The following is a 13,811-nucleotide window of genomic DNA, read 5'->3' as shown; positions in this document are numbered from 1 at the left end:
CGCTCTGGGGGGGCGGGGGGAGGCTGGGTCTATTTATTCAATGGGATTGGAACTTCGAACCACCAAGGATTGGTGTTTCATTACAAGAACTGCGCCCCCCCCACCTTGGTCACAATAAACTGTGATGGTTTTCTGGCAAGATGTCTTAGGGAGGGAAAGAGGCCCAGGCATTGTTAGTAATAGCCCCTTTCAGGGGTCATAGCAATGACCTGAGCTTTCCTGGTCTAAATTTAGCCTGCAGCTGCCTCGGGAAGGTTTGGGGTCTGCAGTCTGCCTGCCTGCCTGCCTTCAGCTGGGAGCTGGGGGAGCTGATCTCTGTCAGGAGTGGTTTGCAGTCTTGTTTCCCACCGTCAACACAAACCGGTAACTCCACGGGCCGGAAGCCGTCTTTGCTGGGAGGTGGAAAAGGACAGGGCTTTGAGGCGTGGAATGTGGCCCCTCTGCTGGACTTCCCTGAAGTAGAATTAACAGAGGCTAGTCCTCCTGTTCTGTGCCTTTCCAGGGGGTGCGGACTGGCTGCTCAGTCCCAGCCTGAGCTGTGTTCCACCGTCTGCAGCATACAGGATCACAGGAGCTGTGAGCCACCCGCTCAAGACCTTCCCTGGGCTCAGCTCTCTTTGTAAACTCTTGGCAGCCAGCATCAATTGCATCCATGCAAGAAGGTCCAAAGCTTCCCATGGTGGCTGAGCCTCTCAATACCATCATGTTGGGCCTCTTGTTCTTTTTATATGAATGGGGACTCCATCTCCCTGAGGCTACCAGATCCTTTCTTGGGAGTGGGCCATCCCTTCATAGCTCTGGGGACACTCCTTAGCTTCAAGCAAATATGTCACCATGAGGGAATCTCAGGCTGGGCCTCTAGAATGACAGGAGTCTTAGCGGACAGTGCTTACCCTTCTTCAGCCTGTATCTCCTCCTTCAGACCCCATTGCTTTCCTCTGTATAGACTCCCCTACTTGGAGCTCTCTCTGCTGCCTCCAGGGAGGATGACATTCAGCTGGGAAGGGGTCCTAGGCAGCAGCCAGGTTGTATCACCTCAAATTGGTACTTGTGAAGGAGGCATCTGAGTCCAGAAAGTTAAGAGTCTGGAAACAGCCATTCTCGAGGCAGGCACGCGTGGCCCGAAGACCCAGTCCTTTGCTATGTAGCAACTGTGCCCTGCTTACCAAACATGTGACTTATGCAAGCCAGGGAGGGTAAGAAGGGGGACAGAGATGTCCTTTGATTTCCCAGCTATGAGGAAGTTTTATTCTATAACCATGCCTCTGTTCCTAGGCCAGCAATGAGTGCATATTTTTGATGGAACTTAAAAATAACTGGATTAAAGGATCAGGTCACCTATTACCTGGGGAAAAGCATTTCTAATTTAACTATAGTGGCTGTAGCAGGAAGTAATCTGGGTTATTCAGAACTGAGAAACCTGGCCATGCATCAGGCACCTGGTGTTGGAGCAATTTGGGTCACACTGTGATTTAGGCTAGGAGCCTGGGAAGTGGTGGTAGGCCAGACGCCATCAAGAGGAGACATACCCTGTGGTTAGTGAGGAAATGGAGTCACTGTGAACAGAGCAGACGTTTGAAGTGTTGGAACTTCAACAACTACTCCTTAAAAAAAATAGGATGACTTACTCTTTTCATCTCATGTATATGTAAGTTATCATGTGTGTAGTAGCCCTTGAGGCCAGAAGAGGGCGCTGGATCCCCTGGAACTAGAGTTTCAGATGGTTGTGAGCCACCATTGGGAGCTGGAAACCCAACTAGGTCCTCTGCAAGAGCAACAAATGTTCTTAACTGCTAAGCCATTTCTCTAACCCCCTTTTTTAATATTTATAGTTTAATCATGTGTATGTGGGGAAGGGTATGTGCATGTGAGTGCAGATGCCAGAGGAGTCCAGAAGATGGCATTGGTTTCTTTGGAGCTGGATTTACAGGTTATTCTGAGCCTCTGGGTGTAGATGCAGTGAAAGAGCAGTATATACTCTTATGAATGAGCCATCTTTCCAACTCCTCCTGCTCCTTTGGAGAGGTTTGCTTTGGTTCATGCTTTGACATGATGGCAGGATGGACTTGTGGTTTACAACATCTGGAGTCTGAGGCTGCCCAATCACTTCTGGGCATATTAAGCAGAGTAAAGGGCTGGAGGGATGGCACAACAGTTAAGGGCACTTGTTGCTCTTGCAGAGGACCAGGGTTTGGTTCCCAGCACCTATACGGTAACTAACAGCTACCCCTGACTCTGGGTCTCAGGGATCCAAGGCTCTTTTCTGAACTTTTCAGGAACTTCATGCATACGGTGCACATATATACTGGAGGCAAAGACTCATACACATAAAATAAATAAATCTTCCTCTTCCTAGAAGCAGAACACACACACACACACACACACACACACACACACAGAGAGAGAGAGAGAGAGAGAGAGAGAGAGAGAGAGAGAGAGAGAGAGAGAGAGAGGTGGGGGGGAGGAATGTGGATGCCTACCTGGCTTTTTGTCTTTTTAACGTAAGTGCTTCCTCCTAGTTCTTCCTGAGAATGGTGTGCTCAGCTGCAGGTCCAGGTAGAAAAAGCATGCTGCTGTCCATTGCCCGGCTGGGCTGGGGTCAGCCACCAGTGTTGTGTTTTCTGTGCAAACTGGATAGGCTTCTAGGTTCTCACATGTGCCATTGACTGTGGTATGGGGTAGGAGTCATGTTCATCTCACCCCTGAGAAGTTGTCAGCAGAAGCAGAACTAGCCCAAAGGGCCAAGGCAGGCTGCTCTCCCAGAGGACCCAGGTTCAATTCCCAGCACCCACAGGGCAGCTCACAACTGTATGTAACTTGTTTCCAGGGGATCGACTGCCATGTTACATCTCTATCTGGAGTCTCTCCCCCGCCCCCCCATCTCCCACATAGAACTCCAGGAGAAAAGCAGAAGTTACATCTCCAGGGAGTCTGCCTTCATCTGGATAAAGAAAGAAGTAGTGACTTTTAAAAAAATTTATTTAACTTTATTTTATGTGCATTGGTGTGAAGGTGTCAGATCCCCTGGAAACTGGAGTTACAGAGAGTTGTGAGCTGCCATGTGGGTGCTGGGAATTGAACCTGGGTCTTCTGGGAGAGCAGCCAGTGTTCTTAACCTCTGAGCCATCTCTCCAGCCCCGAAGGGGTGACTTTTAAGCCCGAAGTCTGAGTTTAACTTCACCTAAGGAGAGTCAAGGTAGCAAGGATCGAAGACAAAAGCAAACAGACCCTCTTCCCCCGCAACCATTCTTCATGACCTTTCCCCCGTCATTCTGGAAGCCTCCTGTCATATTGGAAGAAAACCTTTTGACACATTGGGGTAAAATTAAGAAGAGCTGTGACATTTACTGGCCAGATGTAATCTAAGGGAAATGTCTTCTCTATTTCTCTAAACCACTTAATTCCAACTTAAAACAGAGAGGCCTGGTCTTCTGTGTATCAGCTAATAACACATATGGGTGTATACTGTGGCTTGCTAAGACCTAAGACTGATGTTAATTATATGGCACTCAGTGTGCCCACAGGACAGGCTTACTGTGCGACCTTACTTGTGGCAACATTTCCATGGCTACTTAAGCACTGAGGGTGGACAGGTTCCATTTCATACAAGTGATCCTTGTACTGGTGTTTTCTACATACCTGAGAGGGATCCAACCCAGGGCTTTCTCTGTACCACATTCTGTCACCCCCAGCGCATCCAGTGCATCCTCAGGATTTGATTCTGCTTTAAAAAAAAATATAATAATTACGTTAGTCTCTCTCACTGTGTAGCTCTGGCTGTCCTAGAATTCGAAATGTAGACTGCCTCTGCCTCCCAATGGCTGGGTATTAATTTTGTTTTTAATTGATTATTTAAGTATGTTTGTGTGTGGATATGTGTATGGGCGTGTAGGTGCCCACATAGGCCAGAAGAGGGTATCAGGTCCCCTGGAGCTAGAGCATTGTGAACATCTCACCTGCGTGCTGGGAACTGAATTAGGATCCTCTGCAAGAATGGTAACTGCCCCTAACTGCTGAGCCATCTCTCCAGCTCCCAAGATTTGACTGTTAAGGACATTTCATGAAAAATTTCTGCTGGCTTTAGCAACAAGTAGCATTTCCCAAATGTGTTTAGCTTTGAAGTAAAATAAACATTTAAGGGTCCGATGTGGGGAGGGCTTGGGAGAATAGAAGTACTTTGGGTCTGACATTCTGTATTGATTCCTTTAATTTCTTCATGTTACCACTTTTTGTTCTGAAAATCATAATCCAATGCAATTCTCTTCTCAAGAAAGTCAGTCTCCTCCAAGAAAGAAGTTAATATTGGTCATTTGCACTTTGATGTAAAATTGCTTAAAAGTAAACATTTTTTTAACATTTACATTAACCATTGTACCATTTTGATAATGCAGTTTAGATACCTTTTTTCTAAGTTTAACTTCTCAAAATATTCGAGAGCTTACCAAGGAGTTGCATCTGCAGGAGAGCTCAAAATTGGCTTGCATAAAATGCCTGACAGAATCCTTATTGGAAGACCCAAGACTGACTCCAGGGCCTAAACCTTGGAGTTGTAAATCTATTAAATTGATTTGCTTGACTGTTGAACTTTTTTTTTCTTTTTTGATAAACAATGGCAGCTTTAGATGCAAAGGGATTACATGGTTATATTAAAAGCAGGTTTGGAGCCAAATTCTAGCACTCACACTGACATTTATTAAGCAAACAATATAAAATAGCTATAAAATCCTAATCTGGGACTCTCACAGAAGCCTCAGCTTTCTAGGCCCCAAGAAGCTCACACTCCAGTTCTCTTAAGGGGGATGTCGTAGTTTTGCACAGGATGGATTTTGTTACCACATTAAACACCCCATGTCCTCTGAAACCAAGGTTGGAAACCAGACTTTTAGTCCTCAGACCTCAAAAACCAGCAACCCTGAGGCTCTGCAAGCCAGGACCAACCTGGGGCTTACGTTCTTCATACAAGGATCAGGGAAGTCTCCAGTCCACAGACGGTGGCTTCATCCCCAGACAGAGGTCCCCCACTTCACCCATTTCTAGCATTGATTATACTAATAGACAAACCACTGATTTCTCTAATGGTAACCCATTTCTCATTTTAATTATGCCAATTAGCAAATCCTCTGGAGTCTGCAGGGTTAAAGGAAGCCGGAAGTGCTGGAGGAAGCCACCACCTTTGTAGTGTGGGATTCCTGAATGATCCGGAAGACCACTCCTTAAGTTTCTGTCCTCAGCCAGGATGGCTGTCTGCCCCTGGAATGCAATTTAAATGCATTTCAGAAGCACACAGCTGCATTATATTATATTGCCTTTGCCCAAGAATTCCAGAGTAAATTGCAGACATCCTCACCAGCTGCTGGCTAGTCCGGGAAGCCAGTTGGAGGGCAGGTATTATGTACCATGGTATTAAGACTCTACCTGGAGGGTTGTCTGGGGCAGGCAAAAGATCACCCACCAGCCCTTAGCACCCTACTTTTCCTTTGTCCTCAGAAAACCCCACTTGGTGGTTTTTCACGTCTCTTTATTACATTAGAGGAGATCACCTCTGAAAGGATTTTCTAGTCAATGTCAGGGTTGTGCGTTTTATCTGAAACTGGGCCTGGAGAAAACTCTGGTTCTTCCCTTATCTTCAAAGGGAGCAGTAAGCGTTGGCTGGTTGAAACAAGACATCATTAGTGATGTCAAGCCCCGACTGCTGCCGTCCGACTGCTGCCGTCCGGATTCTGTAGCTAGCCGGTTCCCCTTCACCTGGTGAGGTTGTTGGTGGCTTTGATTGTATCAGGCCTGGGGCATTTGTTCCTTTGTCATTGTTGTTGCCTAACTTCTGGAGCTAGGTGTGAATAGTTAATGCAGTGCCTCTCTGAGCTTCCTCCCCCTACCCCCCATAGCCCGGGAAGCAGCTGTTCCCTGAAGGGGATAGAATGGAGCATGAATGAGGAAAGAAAAAGACTGAGCTGTCTGTAGCTTACAGTTTATGCTTTCTTTCTTTCTTTCCTGTTTATGATTTCTAGTGTGAAGCTTTAAAAATAAAAAAAGTATTGGAGAGCAATCTCGTCAAGCTATACCATGGGCCCAAACTTAGATTACTTGTTGTTTTTCTAGGCAGGATCTCTCTGTGTAGCCCTGGCTGTCCTGGAACTCACTATGTAGATAAGGTCAGCCTCATGCTCACAGAGATCCACCTGCCTCTGCTTCCTGAGTGCTGGGATTAAAGGCGTGCGTCACCACACCTGGCCTCTAAATTTTGATTTTTAATCAATTTTTTAAAGTTATGTTTTATCACTTTGTGAGGTGGGGGTGCACATTCATGCCATCTGCCATCGTTTGTGTTGTGTAGAGAGGAGAGAACAGTTTGCCAGAGTTGGCATTCTCCTTCCACCAAGCAGGTCCCAGGGATTGAGGTATTTTTATCTTGCCTGCCCATTCTACCATGCTTTTTAAGTCACTTGTGTTGCTCTGAGGTGAGGTCTTGCTCTGTAACATAGACTGTCCTTAAGCTCTTGGCGGTCTTCCTGCTTCAGCCTCGAGTTCTGGGATTCTCCGGGTGAGCCACTGTGCCCGGTTATCATTTGGGTATATGTTGGTATGTGTATGGGTGAGAATGTTTGTGAAGGCCTGAGGTCAAATTCCTGTGTCCTTTGATTTTTGAGTTGCTCACTGGGATTTAGGGTTCTCAAATTAGGCCAGGCTGGCTGGCTAGCAAGCCCAGGAATCCTGTCTTTGCATCCCCAGCACAGGGATTATCATGTGCTACCTACCACAGCCGACTTGTTCACACGGGTTCTGGGGCTCAAACTCAGGTCCTTAGGCATGCTCCATACTGACTGAGCCATTTCAAACCCATTTTTTTTTTTTTAATCTCAGTTTAACAGCTGACAGAAGACATAGTATTTGTGTTGTCATTTCTAACTCAAAGCCCATATTTTTTTTTTGACACAACCAAAATATACTGCCACATGCTCTTTTCAGATTTTCAACATATCATATCCAGCTGCTTCCAGTTCATGAAGTATTCCTTTGTGATCTAGATAGAATGTCTGAATTCGGGAAAGAGCTGTCAATGGAGGAGCGTGGCACCCTTGAGCTGTGAAGTGCTGTGGAAGACAGGCCGCCGGGCCCTCGCTCCTGTTTTAGGGACTAACGGGGCCCCAGTACAGTCAAGGGCTTCATTTGGCCTCACTCTACGTAAACTCTGGACTAAACTTGTGCTCCACGGGCAGCATGGGAAATCCAATTTTCCTTCAGGACAGAGCTGGACACCAGACTCTTAAAATACACTTCCTGCCTGTTTGATGAGCGCATCAGTGAATAAATACCTTTCGGTTTCTCTTCCTTTGTATCACAGTGTCTTCTTTCTCAGTTGTTCTGAGGGGTTTCAGAAAGCCGTGACTTTTTTTTATTTTTAAACTTTATTGTGTTCCCCCTAGCTTCTTCTCATTTCCCACTTTTCCTTCCTAAAGTGAAAGAGAGAAGGGACATTCTGCTGTTCCTGTAGTTAATCACTGGCTAGCCGAAGCTGGTGTGACTGCCCCCTCCATCCCCTTCCCGGCTTGGTCTGCTTACTCTGTAATCACTTTCCACGAAGTGAGTCAGCTTTAGCCCACGTGGGCTGGAGTTGCATGTCGGCCAGGAAGTTTCTGCATTGAAAAATTCTGTAATTTTTTTTTTTTAAACTCCCGCCGCCCAGTGCTGGAGAGTGAGCCTAGAGGGTCCCATGGGTGCTATGGAACCTCTCTCTATAGACCAGGCTGGACTCAAACCCACAGAGATCAGCCTGTCTGTGCCTCTCAAGCACTGTGAATAAAGGTGTGTACCACTACGACTGGGTGGGGGTATATATAATAGATAATTAAAAAAAAAACCTCAAAGTAACAGGCCAGCAGCCAGATAACAAGACTACACAGACACACAACTGGGAAGAAAATGGGATGCATTAAGAAGCATAAAATCCAATTTTCTTTCCTTCCTTCCTTCCTTCCTTCCTTCCTTCCTTCCTTCCTTCCTTCCTTCCTTCCTCCCTCCCTCCCTCCCCCCTCCCTTCCTTCCTTCCTTCCTTCCTTTCTTTTGTTGTTTGTTTGTTTTTGAGACAAGGCTTCTCTGTGTAACAGCTCTGGCTGTCATGGAACACACTCTGTAGACCAGGCTCGCCTGGAACTGACAGCGATCACCTGTCCCTGCCTCCTGAGTGCTGGGATTAAAGGCATGTGCCACCATCGCCTGGCCCATTTTCTTATTAATCACAGATTATGATATCTTATAGAAAACATTTTAGAAACGGCCACTGACCACTAGCTCTTTAAAGCCCCAGGTAGCGGAGGAGGGTTGTGTTATGCAGTTCTGGAGAACAGAACTGTGCAGTCAGTGGCCTTGGCTATAGTGTTTGTAATGTATACAGTCGATTGTAGCCATGGCAATGGGGAACTGTAGCTTGTGAGAAGCCAGCAATCTACTGCTTTCTAGTGTATATTATGGAAAGAGTCCCTAAAGTTTCTTATCTTCAGAATAGCTGCATTATATCTGACCAAGAATCACATATCTTTGAGAAGAAAAGTAGTTCCACAGAAAGACCATCTTTACATACTTGGGGTTGCCTGGGAATAGTCTCGTCAGAAGCCTGGGATAGACTGTGATGGCTGTACATTAACCATGCAATGTCTTCTACTTTAGTTTTTATTTCATTGTACATTTCTATTTATTTGTGTGTGTGTGTGTGTGTGTGTATGTGCGCACGCGCGCACGCGCGCGCGCACGTGAATGCACATACATGCACACCTCAGTGTACATGTGGAGGTCTGAGGACAACTAGTGAGAGTTGGTTCTCTCCTTCCACCTTGTGGATCCCATGGACAATTCAGGTCCTCAGGCTGGATGGCAGGTGCTTTACCCGATAAACTATCCTGCTGACCCCCTCTTCTCCTTTGGAAGATAAAGCTTCCAAATGAAGCTTGTATGGATTAAGCCCCGAGTGCACAAAATGGAATCTGTAAATGTGAGAGAGTCTAGTGGTCAGGTTTCTTTTGCATTGCTGTGGCAAAACACCCTGACCAAAATCAACTCAGGGGAGGAAAGGGTCTGCTGGGCTTTCAATACTAGATGCTAGTCCATCCCTGAGGGAAGTCAAGGCAGGAACTCAAACCTGGGCCTGCTTGCTAGTCCACACGACATTTCCTGTGGCCAAGGAACTCACTTCACTGTCAAGAACGACAGCAGAAGCCGTGGAGGACACTGCTCATTGGCTGGTTCAGAGCCTGGCTATAGTCAGTTAGCTTTCGTATATAGTTCAGCCCGTCTGCATAGGGATAGCACCGTCCACAGTGGGATGCGCCTCCTACATCAATTAACCAGCAGGACAATCCCCCATAGGCATGCCCACAGGCCAACTCTTTTATTGTGGCTCTCCACTCAGAAGATTCTAGGCTATATCAAGTTGACAGTTAAAGCTAACCAGGAGAGTTAGGCACGTGTCAACACACAGAATGGATATTTAGAGGATTATTAGAAGAGAGATCTCTATTCAGAGGATTATTAGAAGAGAGATCTCTATTCAAAAGAAAAAAGTGGGTGCTGCTTTTCTTTCCCGTTTCCTTTGTGTTATTTATGAGTGAGTTTCTTTGCATTCTTTGCACCAAAAATGTGTGTTTAACCCTTACTTGTGTTTTCTTATTCTAGAAGCCTCCCCAGCTTTCTGAGGATGCCAACCAGCTGAGAAGCAAGCGAGACAGCTGTGGTGACATCCGCCTGGAGCCTGCTGCCACCTCTCTCTCCCCAGATCACAAAAACATGGAAATTGAGGTGGCTGTGACAGAATGTAAAAGTGTACCTGGAATCACCTCTACCCCCCATTCCAAGGACCACTCCTCCCCTTTTTATTCGCCCTCACACAATGGCCTCCTCACTGATCACCATCAGTCCTTAGATAATGATGTCGCCCGAGAGATCCAATATCTAGACGAGGTGCTGGAGGCCAACTGCTGTGATTCCTCTGTGGATGGAACTTACAACGGAATCTCCTCCCCAGAGCCTGGTGCAGCCATACTGGTGAGCAGCCTGGGCTCACCTGCCTATACACCCGCCCACTCAGCTACCGAGGCAGAACCCACGGAGGAAGCATCTGGCAGGCAGGTGCCTCCTCACATCGAGCTCAGTAGAAGCCCTTCTGACACCATGGCTGAAGGAGAAAGAGCCAATGGACACGCCACTGACCAGCCCCAAGGCATGCTGGGGGATGGCCTGCAGGCACCTGCCAGCCCCAGCTCCTCCACAGGCTCCCACTGCTCCTCCCGAGATGGGGAGTTCACGCTCACCACGCTGAAGAAGGAGGCCAAGTTTGAGCTGCGTGCCTTCCACGAGGACAAGAAACCCTCCAAACTCTTTGAGGAGGACGAGCGCGAGAAGGAGCAGTTCTGCGTGCGGAAAGTGAGGCCCTCCGAAGAGATGCTGGAGCTGGAGAAGGAGCGGAGGGAGCTCATTCGGAGCCAGGCTGTGAAGAAGAATCCCGGCATCGCTGCCAAGTGGTGGAATCCCCCCCAGGAGAAAACTCTTGAGGAACAGCTGGATGAGGAACACCTGGAGTCCCACAGGAAGTACAAGGAGCGTAAAGAGAGAAGGGCACAGCAGGAACAGCTGCAGTTGCAGCAGCAGCAGCAGCTGCAGCAGCAGCAGCAACAGCAGCTGCAGCAGCAGCAGCAACTGCCCCTGCCCCAGCTCTGCACAGCGCCAGCTTCTCACGAACATCTAGATGGCATTGAACACACCAAGGAGGATGTCGTCACTGAGCAGATTGACTTCTCTGCTGCACGCAAGCAGTTCCAGCTGATGGAGAATACCAGGCAAACGCTGGCCAAGGGCCAGAGCACACCAAGGCTGTTCTCCATCAAGCCTTTCTACAAACCCCTTGGGTCCATCAACTCAGACAAGCCACCAACTATCCTGCGGCCACCTACCATCGTCGGGGGACCTTCGGAAGACAGCAGCACACAGGCAGTCAAGGGGCAGAAGGTGTCCTGTGTATCTGAGAGCCAGTCTGCAGGAGCAGGCCCGGGGAGCACTGCCACTCAGGGAAAGGAAGGGCCATACAGTGAGCCTTCCAAACGTGGGCCCTTGTCTAAACTATGGGCAGAGGATGGAGAGTTCACGAGTGCCCGGGCCGTTCTTACTGTAGTCAAGGATGAAGATCACGGGATTTTGGACCAGTTTTCCAGATCCGTCAATGTATCTTTGACCCAAGAGGAGCTAGACTCAGGTTTGGATGAGTTGTCCGTGAGGTCTCAGGACACCACTGTCCTGGAGACTCTGTCCAATGACTTCAGCATGGACAACATCAGCGACAGCGGAGCTTCCAACGAGACACCCAATGCCCTCCAGGAAAACTCGCTGGCTGATTTCTCTCTGCCTCAGACTCCCCAAACAGACAACCCCGCAGAGGGTCGCGAAGGGGTCTCCAAGTCATTCAGCGACCATGGTTTCTATTCTCCCTCCTCCACCCTGGGAGACTCCCCATCAGTTGATGACCCCTTGGAATATCAGGCTGGGCTCCTGGTGCAGAATGCCATTCAACAAGCCATAGCTGAGCAGGTGGATAAGGCTGAGCCACACTCCAGTAAGGAGGGCTCGGAACAGCAGGGACCCGCAGCCGAGAGCCAGGCTTCCGCCTCCGAGAAACCCCAGAGCATGTTTGCACCACCTCAGGTGTCCTCTCCCGTTCAAGAGAAAAGGGATGTATTACCAAAGATCCTCCCCGTGGAGGACAGGGCACTCAGGGAAAAGGGGCCCTCCTCCCAGCTGTCGACAGCTGTGCCGCCCAGTGGGCCAGTCAACATGGAGGAGAGCAGGCCCGAAGGAGGCTATTTCAGCAAGTACTCCGAGGCAGCCGAGCTGAGAAGCACAGCCTCCCTCCTGGCTACTCAAGAGTCTGATGTCATGGTCGGGCCCTTCAAACTGAGGTCGAGGAAGCAGCGGACTTTGTCCATGATCGAGGAAGAGATCCGAGCCGCCCAGGAAAGGGAAGAGGAGCTGAAGCGGCAGAGGCAAGTGGCGCAGAGCATCCCGAGCCCCAGGGCCAAGAACGCCCCATCTCTGCCTTCCAGAACCGCCTGCTACAAGACTGCTCCAGGTGAGTGACAACCACATCCTGTGCCCAGGTGTCACACAGAGCACCTGCTGCTTGCACAGTTCTGTGGGGAGCCTCCACTGGGCCTGTGGCGGGGGATTTCAGCAACCGAGGTGTTAGGGAGTCCCCTGCAAGGATGCCAAGCTGAGGTGGTGGTTGCTGTTTCTCAGTGGATACCAGGGGCTCCTTGCCTCTCAGTCTGCCTTGTGTTGATTTATTGTATAGATTCTTTTATTTCCCCCCACCTCTTCTTGGCCAAGTGTGGTAGAATGGGCCCATGGGCCGTCTGTGTCTTCAAGTCAGTAATAGGACCTTCAAAAGCTAATTTAGGGGATGTATTCCACCAACCCCTTTTGGGATGCTGGCTTTCTCCCGGCAGTGATGGTCATGACTCGGGGTTGCAGACTGCAGATATTCTGTCCATCTTCTTGCAGTTGGGTTTGGCTTTCTTTATGTGATCACAGCCAGTTACAACCGTGCAATGATAGACCGCATATAAAGTAGTGATCCCATAAGATACCACCCAGTGTGACAGTATAACCATCTTGGTTTCTAAGTTTTCTCTGTGATGCTCACATGGTGAGATGATCTAACAGTGTCTTCCTCGGACATTTTCTCAGAATGGTTCCCCAGACTCCCAAGCTGGACTATACACGTGCATACTCTGAAATTAGGGTGTTTCCACCCATTCTTGTCCGTTTAGAAAGGTGAAGTTACCACAAGCAAAAGGGCCACATTCAATCTCCTTGTCTGGGCAGCCCCTTTCTTGAATTGTTGGTATAGATGGCTGGTATCAATTAGGGCAATGCTGTGGATGCCACTGTGGCTAACAATGTGACCAGAAGCTTTTGTTTCCCATGTGGATATGATAGCAGTTGGGGGTCTGCTCATCTTACCTTAGAGATGTGCTTCTCTGGGTGTGGTCAAAGCTAGTCCATGCATTGTTATGGTTCATGCTGAGATAAGTGCAGACCTTAGAAGAAAGCATCCTGAAACCCAAGTGTGGGATTGCGTATTGTACAGTGGACTTATGGGGAAACTGATCCCCCATCAAAGACAGTTTAAGAAGCACAACCTTAAAGTATAATTACTGTTTAACTTGGATCATTGAGATCTTAGTTCCCTCTTATTGACACTTGACCTCCATCCCATCTACAGTGGCACAGGATCACTCTTTATCACTAACTTTTAAATTCTGAGGTAACCTCAAACCTAAAGGAGAGTTCTCAAGAAAAGTATTCTGGGCTGTCTGAGAGTCACTTGGCACCACAATGCCCTAATGCCTGAGTTTTGTAGCACACCCCTCACATTGGGTTTCTTCGATGCTTCCATATGATTGCATTTCACCTTTAGTAGGGGAAGGACCACCAGACTGATGCTGCAGCCTCACAGTGTCTAAGCAAGTTGCACATGGTATTAACTCGTTCCAGGATGGGCAGATCTTAGCTTTGACCATTCAATACTACTTTTGATCACTTGATTAAGGAGCGTTTGTAAGGCTTCTCACAGAGAAATTAGGCTTTCCTTTTGTAATTAATACGTATTTTGTTTAGACACATTTGACTCTGGATTTTTTATCCTACTTCTTATCAGACTTGAAGTCTAGGATTTATGTACATCAGTATGGTGTCATGGAATCCCATTACATTCAATAATTTGGTATCATTCATCTTGTTATTTTTATCCTCATTTTGTTTAGTTATGG

At 48.0% G+C, this 13,811-nt stretch overlaps 1 protein-coding gene across 8 annotated transcripts in view; it reads left to right on the top strand.

Moving 5' to 3' along the window:
• Palm2akap2 (PALM2 and AKAP2 fusion) overlaps window positions 1–13,811 on the top strand; it is a 474,883-nt gene that overhangs the window by 430,905 nt on the left and 30,167 nt on the right. For all 8 annotated transcript variants that reach the window (XM_037202635.1, XM_037202633.1, XM_037202634.1 and 5 more), the window contains one exon: window positions 9,667–12,109. In XM_037202635.1, coding sequence (XP_037058530.1) covers window positions 9,667–12,109 — 2,443 coding nt within the window. The remainder of the gene's footprint in view (window positions 1–9,666; window positions 12,110–13,811) is intronic.

The sequence above is a fragment of the Peromyscus leucopus genome, chromosome 2, assembly GCF_004664715.2.
Source record: "Peromyscus leucopus breed LL Stock chromosome 2, UCI_PerLeu_2.1, whole genome shotgun sequence".
Taxonomy (NCBI): domain Eukaryota; kingdom Metazoa; phylum Chordata; class Mammalia; order Rodentia; family Cricetidae; genus Peromyscus; species Peromyscus leucopus.
This window is presented reverse-complemented; position numbering and strand designations above follow the sequence as displayed.